This window comes from Camarhynchus parvulus, chromosome 5, assembly GCF_901933205.1.
Source record: "Camarhynchus parvulus chromosome 5, STF_HiC, whole genome shotgun sequence".
NCBI classification, from domain to species: Eukaryota; Metazoa; Chordata; class Aves; order Passeriformes; family Thraupidae; genus Camarhynchus; species Camarhynchus parvulus.
Window position 1 is genome coordinate 8,410,529 of NC_044575.1, and position 20,907 is coordinate 8,431,435.

The window sequence follows — 20,907 nt, forward strand, 5'->3', positions numbered from 1 at the left end:
TGCCGTTCCCAGTGCCCGCTCCCGTTCCCGGTGCCGATAACGTTTCCGGTGCCCCACTCCCGACCCCTCGTTCCCTTTCCTGCTGCCCATTCCCGTGCCCAGTGCCAGTGCCATTCCCGTGCCCGGTGCCCGTTCCCCTTCCTGGAGCCCCGTTCCCGCTCCCTTTGCCGGTGCCCGTGCCCGGTGCCATTGCCCCTTCCCTTTTCCCGTTCCCTTTGCCGGTGCCCGTTCCCGGCGCCGCTCCCGTCCCGTTTCCCGCTGCCCCCCGCCGTTGCCGGTTGCCGGTGCCCGGTGCGGCCCCGCCCCGCGCCGCCGCGCTGCGCCGCCGCCGCCCCCGCGCAGCCATTGCGGGCAGGCCCCGCGCTGCGGCCCGGTCCGTCCGCCCCGGCGGCCCCGGGGACATGGTGCCGGGATGGCCCGGCCCGCCGAGACCTTCCCGCTGCACCGGCTCGTCTGGCACAACCGGCACCAGGCGCTGGACAGCGCCCTGCGCGCGGGGACGGTGGGAACGGCGCCGGGAGCGGCACCGGGAGCGGCGCCGGGGAGCGGGCACCCCCCCACGCACCGGCACCGGGAACGGGAGCGGGCGGGAGGGGAGGGGAGGGGATGGGAGGGAGAACGGCGGGGCCCGCAGCGCGGGGGTGGGGGGACTGGGAGCGCTGGGAATGCTGGGGGGGGACTGGGAGCGCTGGGGAAAACCGGGAATGCTGTGCACGGGGGGGGGGGGGATGCTGGGAGGGCTGGAAGGACCGGGAGCACTGGGATATACTGGGATCGCTGCTGAGACTGGGAGCTTGGATTATACTGGGAGCACTGGGAGATACTGGGAGCCCTGCGGGGCGGGGAGCGCTGGGAGATACTGGGAGCTGTGCGAGGACGGGGGCCCTTGAGGGACTGGGAGCACTGGGATATACTGGGATCACTGCGGGGACGGGGACCCTTGAGGGACTGGGAGATACTGGGATCATTGTGGGAACGGGGAGCCTGGAGGGACTGGGAGCACTGGGAGATACTGGGATCACTGCGGGAACAGGGAGCCTGGAGGGATTGGGAGCACTGGAGGGAGAATGGGAGCGTCAGGGAAGGCTGGGGATACAGGGCACTGGGAGCACTAGGAGAAGACTGGGAGTGTTGCAGAGGGACTGGAAGCACTAGGGGAGATGGGGCACAGGGGATGGGAGAACTGGGAGCACTGGGGAAACTGGAGGGAGGCTGGGAAGACTGGGAGCACGGGGAGCTGGTGGCACGGGGTGGGGGGAACAGCACTGGGAGCATCTGGGGGATCTGGGAGTGCTGGAGCAAGACTGGGAGTGGTGTGGGGACTGGGAGTACTGGGGAGACTGGGATTCAGGGGACTGGGAGCACTGGAAGAACTGGTGGCACTGGAAGGACTGGTGACACTGGGATAATAAGGGACTGACAGCACCAAAGGCCTGGAAGCAACTGGGAGCACTGGGATCAGGTTGGCTGCACTGGGAGAAGGGGGGCTGGGAGCAGCAGGCCTTGGGAGCATGGGGGACACAGGGGGAGCCCTGGGGTGGCACGGGGAGGGGACAGTGACCCCAGCACCCTTCCAGCACGACGTGGAGCTGACAGACCCGCGTGGCCGGACGCCCCTGGAGCTGGCCGTGTCCCTGGGCCACCTGGAGTCGGTGCGGGTGCTGCTGCGGCACAACGCCAACGTGGGCCGGGAGAACGCCAATGGATGGACGGGTACGGGGACACTGCAGGGGCTCGGGGACACCACTGGGGGGGCGGGTGGCCTCCAGCTGATGGCACCCCGTGTCCCCAGTGCTGCAGGAGGCGGTGAGCACGGGGGACCCCGAGATGGTGCAGCTGGTGCTCCAGTACCGTGACTACCAGCGGGCGACGCGGCGCCTCGCCGGCATCCCCGAGCTGCTCAGCAAACTGCGGCGGGTACAGCCCCCAGAACTGCACCCTGCAGCCCAGAGCCCCCCGGGGACACTCACCAGCCCCATCCCTTCGCTCAAGACTCCCCACCTGTCCAGTGACTCCAGCAGAGACCCCCCCCCAAGTCTTCCCAGGAGCCCCTGTCTTCTCCATGACCCCACTCTTTCCCAGGGACACCCTGCCTATCCAACCCCAGTTCCCCAGACTGCCCTGATCCCCACCCAGGACCCCAACAGGGATCCCCACCCCTGCTCTCCAGACTTCCCATGTCCTCAGTGGTCTGAGAAGAGACCCCACATTCTCCCCAGAAGCCCCCATTGACTCCGTTCTTTCCCTGGGGACACCCTGCTTATCCTTTTCCTCTGGGACTCACTGCTTATCCTTCCCTGTGGACCTGCACTAATGGCCCCACTCTCTCTGATCCCCACCCAGGACCCCAACAAGGACCCCATCCCTTCTCCCCAGACTCCCCCCCTCCCCAGTGACCCTATCAGGGACTCCCCAGCCCCTCCACATCCCCCACCGTTCTCCTCATCCCTTCCAGGCATCCGACTTCTACGTGGAGATGAAGTGGGAATTCACGAGCTGGGGTGAGCGTGGCGGGGCTGGGCGGGGGAAGGAGCTCCCCAGGGGCCCCCCGGCCGCGGGGCTGAGGGATCCCTGTGCCCGCAGTGCCCCTGGTGTCCAAGGTGTGTCCCAGCGACGTGTACCGCGTGTGGAAGCGCGGCGAGAGCCTGCGGGTGGACACCACCCTGCTGGGCTTCGAGCACATGACGTGGCAGCGCGGCCGCCGCAGCTACATCTTCAAGGGGGAAGGTCAGCTCCAGCCCCCCGCGGCCCCTCTGGCGCCCTGGGGAGCCCCCAGGCCCCCTGCACCCCTGCCTGGATTCCCTGGGGGCCCCCCAGTCTTTGTGGGGAGCCACAGACTTGCTGCGCTATAAGTGCACCGCTGTAAAGACACCAGATTCCCTACAGGGACTTCCCTGGGATCCCCCAGACCCTCTGCACTATAAATACTCCCATAAGGACCTCCCAGATCCCCAATAGGGACCATAGGGGATTCCAGTTCCCCCCTCCCAAGGGGAACACCTCAGTTCTTTTACCAAGGGACCCCCAATTCCCCAGATCTCCCCAAGGAAACCTTAGTTCTCCCTGAGGGAACCACCTCGGCTCCCACATGTACGAGGGACCCCCCAATCCTCCCAGCACCCCAGTGTCCCCCAGGGCATGGGGGGCTGGGTGCTGAGCGCTGCGGTGTCCCCACGCAGACGAGGGGGCCGTGGTGATGGAGGTGGACCACGACAAGCAGGTGGTGTACACCGAGACGCTGGCGCTGGCCCTGCACGAGCCCGAGCTGCTGCTGGCGGCCATGCAGCCCAGCGAGGAGCACGTGGCTGGCCGGCTCACCTCGCCCATCGTGTCCACACACCTGGACACCCGGAACATCGCCTTCGAGAGGTGGGGAGGGCAAGGGAAGGGAGGGGAGCTCTCAGCGGGCAGGGGCTGTGCAAGAGGGAAGCGCGGGCGAAGGGGAAGGAAGCGCTGGCGCAAGAGGGTGAGTGAGGCCTCCCTGCTCCCCCAGGAACAAGTCTGGGATCTGGGGCTGGCGCTCGGAGAAGATGGAGGTGGTCAGCGGCTACGAGGCCAAGGTGAGCACGGAGACACGGGGGACACTGAGGACAGCCCAGAGTGTGGCAGGCCTGACGGTGTCCCCACACAGGTGTACAGTGCCAGCAACGTGGAGCTGGTCACCAAAACCAGGACGGAGCATCTCTCCGACCAGGACAAGTCACGCAGCAAAGGTGACAGCCCTGTCAGCCAATCAGGGGGCCTGTACGCGGTGGGGACATGCCACCCTTCCTGGCTGGCACAGGTGTCAGGTGTGGGACACTGTGGGTGTGACATGTCAGGTATGGGACGCTCTGGGTGTGGGGTGTGACATGTCAGGTATGGGATGCTCTGGGTGTGGGGTGTGACATGTCAGGTGTGGGGATAATGTGACAGGCATGGGACAGCATGCAGTGTGCCACCCGTGAGGGGTGTGACCAGTGACAGCCCTGGGAGTCCCTTCCACTGCCCACACCTCACCCTGCACCCCCCTCTCCCCCCAGGCTCCAAGACCCCCTTCCACTCCTTCCTGGGCATCGCGCAGCAGCACGGCACCCACAACGGGGTGAGTGGCCATCCCGGGGGTCCCTGGGGACACTGGGAGTCTCCAGGGGCGCTGAGCGGTGCTGCTGTCCCCGCAGGCACCCGTCCTGCAGGCTGCCAGCCCCACCAACCCCACAGCCATCACCCCCGAGGAGTACTTCGACCCCCACTTTGACCTGGAGACCCGCAACATCGGGCGCCCCATCGAGATGTCCAGCAAGGTGCAGAGGTGAGGCCACCGCCCCAGGGGTGGGGACAGAGTCCTCGGGATGCTGACAGAGTCCTCGGGGGCCGTGCCACTGTCTGTATCTCGGGGGCAGGGGGTGGTGCTGGTGGCCCCGGTGGTCCCCGTGCCCACGGTGGTGCCCGGGCAGGTTCAAGGCGACGCTGTGGCTGTGCGAGCAGCACCCGCTGTCGCTGGCGGAGCAGGTGACGCCCATCATCGACCTCATGGCCATCTCCAACGCCCACTTCGCCAAACTGCGCGACTTCATCACCCTCAAGCTGCCCCCTGGCTTCCCCGTCAAGATCGGTGAGAGGGCAAAACTTAACTTGGGGTGGGATTAACAGGGGCAAGAGTTCTTGGGGCCTCAACTGGCGCCTGTACCCGCAGAGATCCCCCTGTTCCATGTGCTCAACGCCCGCATCACCTTCAGCAACCTGTGTGGGTGTGACCAGCCCCTGGGCTCCGTGCGGATCTGCGCCCCCCAGGAGCCCCCCGGCGCCCACACCCCCGGCACCCAGCCCTCAGGGCCCAGAGGTGAGCCTGGGGGGCCGGGGAGGGCTGGGATTCCATGGATACAGAACAGAGTGGGCATGGGGTGTCACGGGATGCCACGGGGAGCTGCGGGGTGCTGTGGGGCACCATGAGGTGCCATGGGGTGCCACGGGGACAGCCATGGGCGGTGCTGACGGCTGGCCGTGCGCAGCAGCGTGGCCGTTCCCGTGCGAGGTGGAGGCGGGCGTGTTCGAGGTGCCGGCGGGGTACACGGTGCTGGGCGCGGGGCGCAGCGAGCCCCTGCGCGACGAGGACGACGACCTGCTGCAGTTCGCCATCCAGCAGAGCCTGCTGGACGCCGGCACCGAGACCGACCAGGTGCGGCCACGCCCCCTTCCTTCCCTGCACACGCCCCACACGCACCTGGGCACGCCCCTAACACGTGGCCACACCCCACAGGTGACCATCTGGGAGGCGCTGACCAACACCCGCCCCGGCGCCGAGCCGCCGCCCTACGATGAGGACCTGCAGCTGGAAAGGTGAGGTTCCATCCGTGGGGGCGTGGCCTGGGGTGCCACACCCACCTCACCTGGGTGGGGCCGAGCTGGGAGGGGCAGGGGTTAAAGGTGTCGGGGTGTGGCCAGGGGAGGGGCTGAAAGGGAGGAGTTCCTTGCTGCGCAAAGGGTGTGGCCATAATGGGCGTGGCTAACTGCTGGGTGGGGCGCGTGGGGAGGGGCATTGCTCTCCAGGCCATTTAAGGGCTGTGAAGTAGGTGTGGCCTCCAGGGGCGGGGCACAGGTGTGCCAGAGGGGGTGTGGCTGCCACGACACGGGTGTGGCTCCCGCAGCACGGGTGTGGCTCTCACGACACGGGTGTGGCTGCCATGACATGGGTGTGGCTGCCATGACACGGGTGTGGCTCTCACGACACGGGTGTGGCTGCCACGACCTGGGTGTGGCTCCCGTGACGCGGCGGTGTCCCCGCTGCTGTCCCCTGCGCAGGGCGCTGCAGGAGAGCATGCTGCTGCAGGCCGGGCCCAGCGCTGAGCCCCCGGCCGCCGGGGGCCCCCCGGGAGCGGGCGGCGGGAGCCCCCCGGGCCCCCCCGGGTACGGCAGCTTCGCGGAGCAGCTGCGCCTGGCCATGGCGCTGTCGGAGCGGGAGCAGGAGGAGCGGGAGCGGCGGCGGCGCGAGGAGGACGAGGAGCTGCAGCGCATCCTGCGCCTCTCCCTCACCGAGAAGTAGCGCCCGCCCCGGGGCGCTCCGCGCCGGCACAGGGACGTCCCACGCAGGGACCGGGGTGTCCCATGTGGGGTCAGCCCACGCACGGACGCAGATGTCCCACGTGGGGACACCCCTTGCAGGGATAGGGACACCCCAGCCAGGGGACACCCCGGTGCGGGCGCTGTCCCACACCAGGATGGCCCGGGGCGGGCACAGCCCTACCTGGGGAGCAGCCGGTGCCGGGATGGCACCCCCGCGATGGGGACCCCCCTGATGTGGGTACAGCCCCCCACAGGGGATTTGATCCAGGGATTCTCCTACCCCCGGGACCCCCAGCCCAGGGCTCTTCTCCCACCGGGCTCAAACCTCAGCCCAGGGACCCTCACCTGGGGACACCCCTGTGCCCAGGACCCTCCCTAGGGAACCCCCTCCTCTTTGGTGTTGTACTGTGACCCATGGGGGGCAGCACGGACCCGGGGGTCCCCGTGGGATGCAGGTGACCCCTATTTTAAGGCACTGCAGTGTGGGGCGGGACTGCTGGGGGACCCCAGGCCTCGTCCTTTGGGGCAGTGGGGGGGCAGGGGGGCCCCGAATGTCTGTACATATACATATACATATATTATATATATATATCTACACACGTGTGTCAGTGCCTGGGGCGTCATGTGTGGGGTGTCCCAGGGGTGGGGCCTGGGAAAAGGGATGGATCCTGCAGCTAGGGTGGGGCTCAGGTGATGGGGCTCATCCAGTAAGCGTGTGGCTGGCGCTAGTGGGCTGCTCCTCTTCAGCTCACCCCAAATCTGGCCCTGTGCCCCCATTCCTGGCCCAGGGATTGGTTTATTTTGTTTCTATTACATGGGAAAAGACTCCTGCCCAGGGAGGGGGGCTTGGCTGGGGACCCGTGAGGTCACAGGGAGTTCTTTGGGGGTGAACTGCTGGGACACTTGGGGCATTCCTGCTGGCTGAAACCCGGGGTGTCCCCGGTGCCGGGTCCCTCGGGGGATCCACAGTTTATGGGGATTTGGGGAAGGCATCGCACGTTCTGGCCGCCTGGGGAAGGGTCCCAAGAGCCAGAGACCCTCGGATGGTTCCCAGTTTCGGAGGATCGGGGGTGTCAAAAGTGCTGGAGTGTCAATCCCGCCTTGCCCGCACGGTTGTGGGGCCCGGGGGGGCTCCGGGGCCCCGGGGAGGTGCCGCTCTGAGGGACGGCGCTCTGGGGGTCCCGGCCGCGGCGCTCCCGTGGCGGGGGGAGCCGGGACGTGCCGGGACGTGCCCGCGGCCGTGCCCGCTCCCGCTCCCGTTCTCGTTCCCGTCCGGGCGGGGCAGCGGCGGCGCTTCCTGGTGCGGGGGGGCGGCGCGGCGGGGCATGGCGCTGGTGACGGTGCGGCGGGCGGGGGCTCCGCCGGGGCCCCCGCGGTGAGTGCGGCACCGGCCCGGGCCGGGACGGCGCATCCCGGCGGGGACGGGCGGGGGGTCCCGGTGCGACCCGGGAGGTCCCGGTGCGGGCTGTCTCCGAGCCGCGGGGGCCCCGGTGCGGGGGCACGGGCCGGCCCGGGGCGTCCCGGAGCTCCTGCGGGTCCCGGTGCCCTGGGGAAAGGGGCCGGTGCGGGGGATCCCTGTGCGGGGGTTTGCCGGGGGTTCCCGTGCTCCGGAAGGTCCCGGTGCGGAAGGTGCCGCTGTCCCGGGGGTGCCAGCGCGGGGGCGGACGGGTGAAGGTTGCTCCGGTCGCTCCCGGTGCGGGGTCACCCCAGGCGCTTCCGATGGGACTTCGCTGGGAGTTTACCGGGAGCGGAGCTGCCCCCAGCACGCGTTGGAGTTTCCTGTACTCCCGGCTGGGGTTTCCCCACAGCTAAGGGAGGAATGCGGACTGTGGATGGGGGTGTTTGTCACACTCACTTTACCACCTCTGCCAGTCCCGTCGCTGTCCCGGTGTCCCCTAGTGCCCCCCCCAGTGACCACTGGGCCTTTCCGGGTGCTCATCCCAGGCCCCCCTTCCAGCGCTCTCACCCAGCCAGGGATGGGGGGCACAGGGATTGGACACCCCCCCACCATCCCGAGGGGGTCCCCAGGGATCCATCTCCACACTGGGACCCCCAAAGGGTCCCTATGCCCCCCCTGGGGCCCACACTGTTTGGTGGGGGCAGGGGTGGGTTTAGGGGGTCACTGGACTGTGGTGTCCCTGCTGTGGGGGCTTGTGGGACCCCCGAGCCTGCTCCATGCCCTGGGGTCACATTTCCCCCCGGAACTGCCTCCCAATTTGCAGGAGGAAGATGCTCCCAGACGCGGCCCGCTGCAGCGACGGTGAGAAGGGGTTCCAAAACCTCGACACTGGGGTGGGATGGGGACACAATACCCCCCTTTGGGGAGCACTCTGGGGGTGCCCCGGGTGCTCAGGACCCTTCTGCCCCCCAGGCAGAGCTTCGTCATGGTCAAGGGAGCTGCACGGCTCCTGCCTGCCGAGGAGCCCCCCCCGGCCGAGCCCCCCCCGGCCGAGCCCCCCTGCCAGGCCCCGGGACAGCAGGAGCGGCACCTGCACCTCATGATGCAGCTGCTGCGCCCCCAGGACGCCATTCGGCTGGTAGGACACGGAGCCACCCCGCCAGGAACACGGGGATGGCGTGGGGACAGGGAAAGAGATGGATGGGGTCAGGAGTGGGGACAGGATAGGGATGAGATATGGATGGGAGCAAAATGGGGAGAGAAAATTGACAGGGTGGGACAGGATGGGCTGGGGATGGGGATGGGATGGGGATGGAATTAAGGTGGGGATGGGATGGGGATGAAGCAGTGACATCGAGGAAGGGGGAATGCGATAGGGATGGGATGGGATGGGATGGGATGGGATGGGATGGGATGGGATGGGATGGGATGGGATGGGGATAAGGGTGGAATGGGAAGTGATGAGGAGGGGATCTGGCCCAGCGCGATGCTCCTCCCCGGTCACTGGGAGCCCTGGGAAGGGGCAGATCCCGCCGGGATTCCCGCCGTTCCCGCAGGCGGTGCGGCTGGAGTCGGCGCGGCCGCGGCGGGTGCGGTACCTGCTGCTGGTGCGGCCGGAGGAGGCGGGAGCCGAGGCGGAGACGGCGCTGCTGGGCGTGGATTTCGCCCACGAGGGGTGAGCGGGGTGCGGGGGGGCCCGGGGAAGCGTCGGTACCCCCTGACCCCTGCTTGCCCCAGGGCCACCCGCTGCACCCTGGGCATGGTGCTGCCCCTCTGGAGCGACACCCAGGTGTTCCTCGACGGCGACGGGTAAGGGCAGGACGGGATTTTGGGACAGGGAGGGGCCTAGAGGGGTCAGGGTGCCCACCCTGACCCACGTGTGTCCCCCTGATGCCCAGGGGGTTCAGCGTGACGTCGGGGGGAGAGACACGCATCTTCAAGCCCATCTCTGTGCAGACCATGTGGTGAGCGAGGCCTGGGCGTGACCACGGGGGGCGTGGGGACCACCCTGGGCATGGAAAGGTGCGGGTGGCATGGGGAGCACCGGGGGGTGGGCACCACCTCGGGGACTGGGGACACGGGCACTGCCGGGGGCACAAGGGATCTCAGCTACACAACAGGCACGGGGGATGTGGCACTGCTGGGCACACGAGGGATGCTGTCACCATCCTGGGCCACAGGGGATTTGGGTACCACCATGGGCACGGTCACGGGGAGGGAGCTGGGGAGGGTTTGAGTGGCAGCCACATGCTGGGGACGGCCAGCGAGGGGGACAGAGCAGGGGGGCGGCGCCGGGCTGGCGGTGGCAGCGCAGGGTGGCAGGTGCTGTGCGGCAGGGCCGCGCTGCAGGAGCTGCACCGCGCCTGCGAGGACGCTGCCCGCGGCGGGCACATCCCCGCGGCCCGCTGGCCTGGGCCCGCGGCTACGCGGCGGCGCTGCGCTCGAGCAGAGCTGCCTCAACGAGTGGCTGGCCATGGCCGACCTCGAGTCCGTGCGCCCCGCCTCGCCCACGCCCCTCCGGTAAGCTCCCCGCCACGCCCCCGCCACACCCCATGTCCCGCTGGCCAATGGCTGCCGCGCCTGGCAGGGCGTGGCCCGGGTGGGGCAGGGGACAGCGGTGACACGGCTGTGCCGGTGCCGGTGGCAGGCCGGCCGCGCCGGAGCTGTCGGAGCAGGCGGTGCGGGCGCTGCTGCGGGACGTGATGGCCACCGCCGACCTGGAGAACGTCACCTCCAAGGAGGTGGGTGGCCCCGGCGTGGCAGCAGGGTGTCCTGGGGACAGGGAGGGCTGGCAGGGCCGTCCCTCACCCGGCGTGGCGCCCAGGTGCGGGAGGAGCTGGAACGGCGCACGGGGCACAGCCTGGCCGAGCACAAGGACTTCATTGACAACGAGATGCTGCTGGTGCTGGCGCAGATGGATCGGCCTTCCCGCGTCTTCCCGCACCTCTTCCTGGTGGGCAGCGGGCACGGCGGGCTGGGTGGCAGGGGCGCGTGGCAGTGTCCCCTCCCCTCACCGCTGTCACCACGCAGGGCTCCGAGTGGAACGCAGCCAACCTGGAGGAGCTGCAGCAGAACAGGTGAGCACGATGTGGCACCGCCGTGGGGTGGCACCATCGTGGGGTGGCATGAGGTCACCACGGGCCACCCCTGGGGTGTCACTCGTGTCCCCGCAGGGTCACCCACATCCTGAACGTGGCGCGGGAGATTGACAACTTCTTCCCCGCGCTGTTCACGTACATGAACGTGCGGGTGTACGACGAGGAGGCAGCCGAGCTCCTGCCCCACTGGAACGACACCTTCCTCTTCCTCTCCCGCGTCCGGTCAGTGACACCGCAGGGGGTGACACCACGGGGGACACCGGGGCTGGAGGTGGGGCAGGGGAGAGGGGGACATGGGGAGAGGTTTTGATGGCTGCGGTGCTGGGGCATGGGATCCTGGGGAGCAGTGGGGTGGCTGGGGACACGGGGAGCTCTGGGGACACTGGGATGGCTGGAGGATGCTGGGAGCTCTGAGGACACTGGGATGGCTGGGGTCACTGAGAGCTCTGAGGACACTGGGATGGCTGGAGGATGCTGGGAGCTCTGAGGACACTGGGATGGCTGGGGACACGGGGAGCTCTGGGGACACTGGGATGGCTGGGGTCACTGAGAGCTCTGAGGACACTGGGATGGCTGGAGGATGCTGGGAGTTCTGGGGACACTGGGATGGCTGGGGTCACTGAGAGCTCTGAGGACACTGGGATGGCTGGAGGATGCTGGGAGTCCTGGGGACACTGGGATGGCTGGAGGATGCTGGGAGCTCTGAGGACACTGGGAGCCCTGGGGTCACTGGGAGCCCTGGGGACACTGGGACGCCTCGGGGACACTGGGAGCCCAGCGACACGGTGTCCCCGAGTGCCCCACGCCATGGTGCCAGCAGCGGGTGCTGCAGGGCGGCGGGAGGCCGGGCGCTGGTGCACTGCCGCATGGGGCTGAGCCGCTCGGCCGCCACGGTGCTGGCCTACGCCATGAAGGAGTTCGGGTGGCCCCTGGAGCGGGCGCTGCGGCACGTCCGGCACTGCCGGCCCGGCGTCCTGCCCAACCCCGGCTTCATGCGCCAGCTCGACTTCTACCAGGGCATCCTGAGCGCCAGGTGCGTGGGGACAGCTGGGTGGGGACAGCTGGGTGGGGACAGCTGGGTGGGGCCTGCTGTGACCACACCCCTCTGTGTGGGTGGGTGGGGCTGCAGTGGCCGTGCCCTACCTGGAAAGGGGGGGGAAATTTTGTGGGGGAGGAGCCTGTGGGAGCCCCACCCTTCCAGGGGGTGTGGCTCCCGGCAGGGGGAGTGGCCGGGTGCTGATTGACAGCTCTGTGGCAGCCGGCACAGCAGCCTGTGGGAGCCCCGGGTGGCCGAGGTGCCACACCCCGAGGAGGACACCGCGAGGGACACGAGTGGCCTGTCCCCTCTGTGCTCCCCGCTGGCGTCCCCGCAGCCCTCCGAGGAGGAGGCAGCTGCAGGGGGGCTGCTGGGGACCTCTCGGCGCCCCCGCATCTCCCTGTGCTCTGTCATGCGGAGCATCAGCCTGCTGGAGACCCCCGAGCCCCTCGAGCTGCTGGGGGAGCCCCTGGCCGGGGAGGTGAGCAGGGGTCAGGGCGGGATGGGGGTCCAGCTGGGGGTGACAGCAGCCTGGCATGACCCCACTGTCCCCCATCAGGTGTTTGAGGCCACGGAGGAAGCAGAGGGTCCCTCCCCGAGGTCACGACCCTCGTCCCGCCCGCGCCGCGTGGTGCGCCAGGCCAGCTTGGATGGTGGCCCCGCCCCGTTTTGTGACCACGCCCATAGTGATGACCACACCCAGGGCCACGCCCAAGCACCTGGCCACGCCCACACGGATGAACGCACGCCTTAATTTGGGCACTGCCATAGCAACAAGGGGTGGGCGTGGCCTACGTCTGGGGGCGTGGCCAGCGAGCCGGCACGCCCCGCCCACACCCCGCTCGCACCCCGGGGCCGGGACGTGTCTGTGCCCCAGCCCCACGCACACAAACACTGACACCGCTCCTGCACTGGCAATAAAGTGCGGAAATGGCAGCCCCTGGTGGCTTTGTGACCCTGGCATCTGGGAGGTGGGCTGCTGTCAGTAGGGACCGGAGTGAACGCACTGGGGACACCGGGCGGGCACAGGGACCCAGTGGCGCCATTTTGTGTGGCACGGGGGAACTACAACTCCCGGCGGCCTTTGCGCGAGGAGCACAACTTCCGGGTTGCCATGGCAACCGCCGCGGCCTAGGCCTGGGCTAGAATCCGGGCTGGAATTGGGGCTGGAATTGGGGCTGGAAGCGGCACCGGGGAACTGAAGCACACCGAGAGCCCGCAGCTCGCTGTGGCCATGGTGGAGGGGAAAGCCAGGTGCTCCCCCCGCCACCCCGTAAGATGGTGTCAGCCCCCTCCCACCATAGTGTCCCTCCATGTTGTCACCCCTGACCCACAGGACACCTTCCACTATCCCAGGTTGCTTCAAGCCCCATCCAACCAGGCCTTGGACGCTTCCAAGGCTGGGGTAGCCACAGCTTCTCTGGGCAATCTGTGCCATGGCCTCACCACCCACACAGGGAGGAATTTCTTCCCAAAATCCCACCTAAACCCACCCTCCCAGTGAAGGAGGTTCCTGGCTGGACACTGCCCCTGAGGCTGCTGCTGTCCATCTCCATCTCCCAGGGCTGTTCCTGCGGCTGGAGCCATCCCAGACACTTCCCCCTTTCCTGGGACACCCACCAGGCTGGGACTGACCCTCTGCCAAGGAAGGAGCAGGAATCTCCATCTTTCTTCCCATCAGGAGGGCACAGCCCTGGCTTGGCTGGGTGAGGATGCTTATTTTTGGGGGGTTTCCTAAACACCTCCATCCTGTGCCCAGCAGAGGAATTATGTCCTGTCTGTAGAAGATATCCAAGGGACTGCAGCTCCAACAGCAGGACCAGATCCAGCTGGATAATGCAATCCAGAGGGTCTGGAGCCTGCAGTGCGAGTGGGATGGGAGTTGTGGGTGGCCTCCCACCTTATCCCATCCCATCCCACCTTATCCCAGGTACTGCTGGCTCCAATGCTCCATTGCAGCCAAAACTCTACCTCTACACTAATTCATAAATAGTAACCAGTATTCTGTGAGGATAGCTAGAAAAATTTAACAAGACTAATTACCAGCATAAAAAAAAAATTAGACTGCTAAAATTTAAAAATACATCACTAGCAAGATAAAAAACTATCTATAAAAGTCCACCATATAAACATCCATATCCCCAAAATTAAAGCTGATAAAAAGCATCAAAACAATCAACAAAAAATAACTAAATACATTCTAGTGAGTGCAGCAGCATTTAATCAAAGCTAGACCCACCACAGATAGAAAGAATTTATTTTATTGATGAAACAATAGAACGAGCTGGTGAATTAAGTCATCGATAACCTGAGTAATTAACAGACACGTGCTGTTATTTATGATTCTGCACACAGCAAAGCTGCTAATTAGGGCTATTAAACATATGAATCCCACAGGACACTGTCCCTCTTCCCACCCCACTGCAGGACATCCCCACCATCCAAACCCCCTGAGCTCACTTTCACCTGATTTTATACCTCATTCTTCATTTTTTTCACCCCATTTCTGGGGGAAAAAATCCCACCTCCCGTTCTCCACCCAAGAACACATTTTTCTCCCTGAGTCCCAGCTGAGTGACATCAAACTGTGAGATGGACACCCCACCTGGCTTTTTTTGTGGGGGGATGCAACTCCCTGCCCTCCCCCTGCACCCCAAGGGCTTCACCCCACCCGTGCCCCCCAGACAGCACACGGCACCCCTTCCTTCGCTCACACCAGCTTTAATCCACCCGGTGTCCCTGCAACAGGGTCTGGGGGTGTCGGGAATGGTTCCTCCGCTCCGTTGGCCCGGCCGCTCAGAGCTCGTACTCGTGCCACAGGCTGTGGGGACACAGCGGGGTCAGCGGGAAGGGCAGGTGGCATGCCATGCCATGCCATGCCATCCCACACCCACCTGTAGGTGACATCGGGGTTGTCCCGGTGCTCCAGGAGGGCGTCACGGATGGGGCCTGGGGGGCTCAGCCCCAGCTCTTGTGCTCGCTCCCAGCGCTGCAGGCGGGTGATCCCTGCGGGATAGCGGGGGCTCAGCGGGGCCGGGGGGAGCCCGGGACCACCGGGACCACCGGGGGAAGCGGGACAAAGCGGGGGTGCTCACCGCTGCAGGGTCCGTATTCCCAGGAGAGGTCGAAGCGCCGCAACATCTCCATGAGCTCCGGGTCCGGGGGTGGCTGCGAGGGGGCGCGGGGACATTCCCGCACCTTCAGCTGCGCCTTGTCCTGGTCCTTGTCCTTGTCCTTCCTGTCCTTGAGCCTGCCCGGGGGCCGCCCCGGGCCCCGCCGCCGCCGCCGCCGCGGGAAGGAGTCGGTAATGCGCCGGGGCTGCTCCATGGCCCTGCGCGACATGGAGCTGGCACGGCCCCGCCGCTACCGGGAACCGGGCGGGACCCGCCAGCACCGGGAACCGGCGGCACGGACCCGCCCCTGCGCACGGCCGGGCGGAAGCGGCGGGGCCGGGCTGGGGAACTGGCCATGGGCACCCTCGGCCACCGCCACCCTCGCGGTGGCCCCGGTCCCCCGCTCCCCTTGGCTGTCCCCGGGTGCTGTCGCCTCCCCATGCTGTCCCTGCCAGCAGCCGCACTGTCAGCCCCGCGGCAGTTCCTGTCACCCCGAGGGCACTGTCACCTCCGTCCCAGTGTTCCCTGTTCCCCTGGCACTGTCACCAGTGTCAATGACAGTCACCCCAGGCAATGTCACCTCCCTGTTGTGCCCGCTACACTCTGGCATTGTCACCCCTGTGACTGTCCCCATCACCTCAGGCACTGTCACCCCTGTGGTTTCTCCCTGTCAGCCTGGACATTGTCACCCCCTGACCATCACCCTGGACACTGTCACCCCCTGTCTGTCCCCATCAGCCCCCCAAACCACGACTCACGCTGTGGCACTGTCACCGTCTCTGCCCTGTCCCACTCTGTCCTGTGTGTCACTGTTTGTCCCCCCAGCGCCTGCCTGTCCCACCCCCAGCTGTGGTGACACCGCCCTGGTTCAGGGGGTAACACCGCAGGTGCCACCAGTGCAAATTTGCCTGTGGCTTTCAGCCCTCCCTTGGGGAGCCGAGAATAACCGAGATGTGTGGGGTGACCCCCAGGGGACCCCACCGTGTGCCTCAGCGGTGACACGTGAGCCACCAAGCTGTGTCACCACTATAACCGTCAATGCTGGCGGGACACAAAACCCCACGGCAGCCATCAGAGAGTCCACACCACTGTTTAATTTGATGTCAGCACGAAGAGGGGACAGCGGGGCCTCAGGGCGCGTCCCTGTCCAGGCCGGGATTGTGCAGGATGTAGCGGCAGACCCCGGGCAGGCGCTGGTTCCCCAGCATCTCCTGCAGCCTCTGCATGGGCCGGTTGCCCAGCGCCGTGTGCCCGAAGGTGGGGAACCCGCGGGCGTGTGCCCTCTGCGCCGCCACCGTCAGGGCCACCTGCATGTGCCCGTGCCGCCGGTGCTCGGGCAGGGTGTAGCTGTGGGTGCCCGTCCCGAAATGATCCGTCAGCACCCAGGCGAGGGGCTGCCCGCTGCCGTCCTGCAGGCACACTTGCGGGAAGTGCCCCAAAATCTCAGCCAGGAAGCGCCGGCTGCGGGCGTTGCCCCCGTATGGCCACGTCTCGTTGAGCAGGTCCACATTCGAGGGGCTCAGGGAGCCCACGCGAACCCCGGGGGCCAGGCTGGGTGAGGCAGGGGTCAGTGGGGTGCTCGGGGGTGTCCCCGTGTGGGGACGAGGGTGGGGGGCTCTCACCGGGGCTCCGGCATGGTGCTGGGGTCAGGGTGCCAGTAGGAGTAGTACTCGACAATGTCCAGCTCCACACCCTTCTTCCCTGCCAGGTCCTGGGACACTGTGGCCAGCCCATCCTGCAGCCCTGGGGATGGGGGTGTTCAGGGGGTTCTGTTCCCCCTGTACCCCACCATCCCTGTCCCCAGCCCCCCTGTATGACCCCAGTGTCCTCCTCAAAGTCCCTGGGGCCTACCTGCAACCCCAGCCTCTATTCCCAGCACCCAAATCCCTGCTTCCAGTGTGCCCAGTACCCCAATCCTATTCCAATCATCCCCAAGTCCAGCCCCAGTACTCCCAGTGTCCCCAAGGACCCACAAATCCAGCTGCAATGCTTCCCAGTGTCCCATCATCCCCAAGTCCAGCCCCAGTACCCCCAGTGTCCCCAAGAACCCACAAATCCAGCTGCAATGCTTCCCAGTGTCCCAGCATCCCCAAATCCAACCCCAGTACCCCCCACAGGACCCTGCTTCCAGGGTACCCAGCAGTGCAATTCCCTGCTGCTTCCCAGCACCCCCAAATCCCACCCCAACACTTCCCACTGGTATCACCCACCAAACCCCACCCCAGCACACCGAATCAGGCCCCCAGTGCTCCCCAGCACCCAAACACCCATCCCCAGCGTCCCCCAGCACCCCCAGTTCCCTCCACCAGTACCTCCCAGCTCCTCCCTGCCTCCAACAGCTCTCCCCAGTGTCCCACGCTCCCGGTGCTGCCCAGTCCCTCCCCAGGATGTCCCCAGGATGTCCCCAGGCCACCGATGAGGGTGAAGGCGGCGTCCCAGCGCAGGCAGCCGGGGGTCTCCAGCAGCGCCCGGTACGCCCCCAGGTCCCAGTAGAACGCCGCCTGTGTGTTCCAGTAGCCGTCGTTGGCCGGCACCTGGGGGCATCCATGGGTGTTCTGAGCACACCTGGCACGTGCCAGGGTGCCGTGTCACCCCCCTCCTGCAGTGCTCCATGTCCCCACTGGCCACCTCTCCGCTGGGCCGGGCCAGCACGGCGCCGAATTCGGGCCACTTGTCCACCAGCACCTCGAACTGGCCAGGGTTGCCCCGGTTGATGTTCAGCACTGCGCCGAAGACCTGGAGGGAAAAGGGGGTCAGCAATGAGGGACAAGGAGGGGACAGATGGGGGTCAGGGATGGGGGTAGATATGGGGGCAGATGTGGGGTCAGAGCTGAGGGAAGGGGGGCAGGTGTGGGGAACAGGGCAGCAAAAAGGGTCCCAATGACACGGGGGTCCCCATCACCAGCAGGGGTGGTATTGGGGTCCCCCTCACAGCGAGGGGAATATTGGGGTCCCCATCACAGCAACAGATGAGTGACACTAGTGTCCCTATCATGGCACAGGGCAGGGGTGACAGCGGGGTGCCTGTGACTGGCAGGGTGGGGGTGGCATTGGGGTCCCCATGGTGGCACAGGGCAGGGGTGACAGTGGGGTCCCCATCACCGGCAGGGCGATGGGCAGGCTCTTCCTCAGGATCCCCTCCAGGTGCTGCAGATGGGCAGAGCATGTCAGGATCTTCATTGTCCTGCTGAGACACCCTCAGTAACAGGGGGACAGGGCCACCAGGCATGGTCCCTGTCCCTGTCCCTGTCCCCATCACTTTCCCCACGGTCCCCATCTCCTCCAGCACTCACCCTGCAACAGTCCTGAGTCTGTGGGTTCCGAGGGGCCGTGGAGTGGGAGTCTGGAGACTGTGTGGCACTTGGTGACAATGGTTACCACAGCTGTCACGGGCCAGCGAGTGCCCCCTGCCTTGGGGGGCAGCGGGCAGGGTCCATCCTGCTGAACACTGGGCACTGGGCCAGCCCTGTGGCCACCTGAGGACGGGTGCCCGGCTGGGACGCTCTGGGACATTGCCCCGGTGCCACCAGCTCCCCACGGATCGTCGGTGTCACCCCACGGTCACAAAGCCATGCTGATCCTGAGGTGCCCAGCCCAGCTGCAGCTCCTGGAGGAGACCCTGCGGAAGAGCCTGCCCACCACCCTGCCGGTGACAGTGACCCTGCCAGCGTCCCCTCTGCCCTGTCCTGCTGGTGACAGAGTCCCTGGGGAGCCCTCTGTCCCTCCCTCCCTCCCTCTCTGCCGGTGGTGAGGACCCTGGGGTCTCCTTTGTCCCCTCAGCCTTGTCCTGTCAGCGCTGCTGATTCCTGGGACCCTCCTGTCCCCTGTCCCCTCTCCCCTGCCTTGCCAGTATGAGGGCCCTGGGACTCTTCTGCCTCCCCACGTACCCTGGTGGTGACAAGGACCCCTCTGTCCCCTCTCCCCTGCCCTGCTGCCGACAGAGACCCCGGGGTCTCTACTGGTCCCTCTCCCCTGCTGGTGTGGGGGCCGCAGGGACTTTGGGCATCCCCCGGTCCCCTCTGCCCTGTCCTATGGGTGACAATGACCTTGTTGTGCAGGTCCTGGGGACTGTGATGACAGTGGCCAGGGGGAACCCGGTCTCCCACGAGGTGCTGGTGGACTCCTGGCCCAATTTCAGCATTGTCCTGACCCGCCTGCGCCCAGAGGTGCTGCCCGAGGGGGTGCCCCTGACCCCAGGGCCTGGGAATTGGGGTGCCACCCTCAGCTCCATGTCCCTCCCAGGACCACAGGGACCCCAGGGACCACTACACCAACCAGCTGTCCATGTTCTACCGGGACAAGGGAGCCCTGCAGGCACTGCTGGAGGGCACTGAGGCCGTGACCCGGGAAAGAGCATTCCAGATTATGGGTAAGGATGGCACTGGGAGGACACTGGGCCCCTCGACCTTCCATCTGGGTCCCCTGTCTGGCTGACAGGGTGTCCCAGGGATGCAGGATGGGCTCGACCAGGCTGTGCAGGAGGTGGCCAGAGCCAGGGGGCTGAAGGTGGAGATGGTCCGGTACCGGGCACTGATAAGCCCCGAGCCCCCCCAGCCCCGCAGTGAGTGAGTGAGGGGCACTGGGGGGACAGGGGACACTGGGGGCACATGGGACACTGGGGGCACATGGGCACTGAGGGACCAGTCATGTCCCTGGGTGGCACAGCAGTCCCCAGGCACATCCCTGATAGGCACAGGGTGACATGAGTGGGATCACTGAGCACACCCCTGGGTGGCACAGGGGTCCTCAATCCCTCTCCTGTGTGGTGTAAGAGTCCCATATTCCATCCCTGGGTGGCACAGGGGTTCCCAATCCCATCCCTAGGGGAAACAAGGGTCCCAGGTTCCATCCCTGGGTGGCACAGGGGTCCCTGAGCACTTGCCTGAGTGGCACAGGGATCACTGGGTGACATGAGTGGGTTCACTGAGCACACCCTTGGGTGGCACAGGGGTCCCCGTTCCCATCCCTAGGGGAAACCAGGGTCCCAGATTCCATCTCTGGGTGGCACAGGTGTTCCCAATCCCATCCCTAGGGGAAACCAGGGTCCCATATTCCATCTCTGGGTGGCACAGGTGTTCCCAATCCCATCCCTAGGGGAAACCAGGATTCCAGATTCCATCTCTGGGTGGCACAGGCGTCCTTAATCCCATCCCTAGGGGAAACCAGGATTCCAGATTCCATCCCTGGGTGGCACAGGGGTTCCCAATCCCATCCCTAGGGGAAACAAGGGTCCCATATTCCATCTCTGGGTGGCACAGGTGTTCCCAATCCCATCCCTAGGGGAAACCAGGATTCCAGATTCCATCCCTAGGTGGCACAGGGGTTCCCAATCCCATCCCTAGGGGAAACCAGGGTCCCATATTCCATCTCTGGGTGGCACAGGGGTTCCCAATCCCATCCCTAGGGGAAACAAGGGTCCCATATTCCATCCCTGGGTGGCACAGGTGTTCCCAATCCCATCCCTAGGGGAAACCAGGATTCCAGATTCCATCCCTAGGTGGCACAGGGGTTCCCAATCCCATCCCTAGGGGAAACAAGGGTCCCATATTCCATCTCTGGGTGTCACAGGTGTACCCAATCCTATCCCATCTGCCATCCCGGCTGGAACCAGGGTTCAGCATTCCCCCCCTGTGCCATGCCCTGTTGCAGGATGCCCCCGGGCCTGCGTCTGTCGCCCGTGTGCCCATCCCACGTCCCTCTGCTCAACGCCACGTGGGCGCTGGGGGGCAATGCCCGCAGCCGGGCGTTCCTGCTGGGGCTGGTGCGGGCGCTGCCCTCCGCCTGCCTGCTGGGCCCGCGGGGCCGCCCGGTGTCCTGGAGCCTGCTGGACGGGCAGGGCTGCCTGCGCCACGGCTACACCGTGCCCGCCTGGCGCGGCCGCGGCCTCACCGGGCTCCCGCTGGCCGCGCTGGGCCGGGAGCTGCATGCCCGCCGCTTCCCCATCTACTGCACCGTGCTGCCCCACAACACGGCCTCGCTGCATGCCCTGCGAGCCATCGGCTTCGTGCCCCAGCCCGGAACCTTCCACGTGATCCTGGGCACCCCCAAGTAGTGCCCAGGGAGGGGGTGCCAAGGCGGGGGGTGCCTGTCCTCGGGGTGGGGTTACCTGGACACCCCAATCCCCACACTTGGAGCCCTTCACTCTGATCCCCACTGATGGCAACAGCCCAAATTCCACACGGAGCCGTTACCGGGGCGCAGCACGGGCGAGGCAGAGGG

At 66.5% G+C, this 20,907-nt stretch overlaps 5 protein-coding genes across 7 annotated transcripts; 3 read left to right on the forward strand and 2 right to left on the reverse strand.

The window, feature by feature from the left end:
* Positions 1-338: 338 nt before the first annotated feature.
* On the forward strand, positions 339-6,637 carry ANKRD13D (ankyrin repeat domain 13D). Of its 3 annotated transcripts, none has more exons than XM_030949355.1 (15): positions 339-502; positions 1,578-1,713; positions 1,793-1,917; positions 2,456-2,501; positions 2,584-2,727; positions 3,180-3,369; positions 3,494-3,560; positions 3,632-3,713; positions 4,023-4,084; positions 4,161-4,291; positions 4,383-4,594; positions 4,676-4,822; positions 4,992-5,158; positions 5,240-5,319; positions 5,782-6,637. In XM_030949355.1, exons 1-15 carry the CDS (start codon positions 413-415, stop codon positions 6,020-6,022), a joined length of 1,920 nt encoding a protein of 639 aa, XP_030805215.1. In that variant the 5' UTR covers positions 339-412; the 3' UTR covers positions 6,023-6,637. The 3 variants fall into 3 exon arrangements, with proteins under 3 accessions (XP_030805215.1, XP_030805216.1, XP_030805214.1); XM_030949356.1 differs by having other exon boundaries at positions 4,437-4,594; positions 4,995-5,158; XM_030949354.1 differs by having other exon boundaries at positions 4,437-4,594; positions 4,995-5,319.
* A 1,567-nt stretch (positions 6,638-8,204) lies between these two features.
* On the forward strand, positions 8,205-12,485 carry SSH3 (slingshot protein phosphatase 3). Its single transcript, XM_030949552.1, is given in 15 exon segments — positions 8,205-8,302; positions 8,414-8,579; positions 8,998-9,116; positions 9,179-9,250; positions 9,340-9,405; positions 9,778-9,836; positions 9,839-9,877; positions 9,880-9,961; positions 10,089-10,182; positions 10,266-10,394; positions 10,472-10,518; positions 10,615-10,761; positions 11,372-11,572; positions 11,798-12,056; positions 12,135-12,485. Coding segments are annotated over 14 exon segments (1,662 nt in total). The 5' UTR covers positions 8,205-8,302; positions 8,414-8,426; the 3' UTR covers positions 12,330-12,485.
* A 1,331-nt stretch (positions 12,486-13,816) lies between these two features.
* POLD4 (DNA polymerase delta 4, accessory subunit) lies at positions 13,817-14,989 on the reverse strand. Its single transcript, XM_030949553.1, has 3 exons — positions 14,671-14,989; positions 14,470-14,581; positions 13,817-14,396 (listed from the first exon to the last, which is right to left on the reverse strand). The coding sequence occupies exons 1-3, from the start codon at positions 14,915-14,917 to the stop codon at positions 14,372-14,374; spliced, it is 384 nt and encodes a 127-aa protein (XP_030805413.1). The 5' UTR covers positions 14,918-14,989; the 3' UTR covers positions 13,817-14,371.
* An 829-nt stretch (positions 14,990-15,818) lies between these two features.
* On the reverse strand, positions 15,819-17,868 carry LOC115904699 (glycine N-acyltransferase-like protein 3). Its single transcript, XM_030950301.1, has 5 exons — positions 17,791-17,868; positions 17,317-17,424; positions 17,102-17,222; positions 16,311-16,431; positions 15,819-16,239 (listed from the first exon to the last, which is right to left on the reverse strand). The coding sequence occupies exons 1-5, from the start codon at positions 17,866-17,868 to the stop codon at positions 15,819-15,821; spliced, it is 849 nt and encodes a 282-aa protein (XP_030806161.1).
* A 391-nt stretch (positions 17,869-18,259) lies between these two features.
* On the forward strand, positions 18,260-20,740 carry LOC115904773 (glycine-N-acyltransferase-like protein 3). Its single transcript, XM_030950439.1, has 5 exons — positions 18,260-18,337; positions 18,747-18,854; positions 18,931-19,057; positions 19,136-19,253; positions 20,338-20,740. The coding sequence occupies exons 1-5, from the start codon at positions 18,260-18,262 to the stop codon at positions 20,738-20,740; spliced, it is 834 nt and encodes a 277-aa protein (XP_030806299.1).
* Positions 20,741-20,907: the final 167 nt, after the last annotated feature.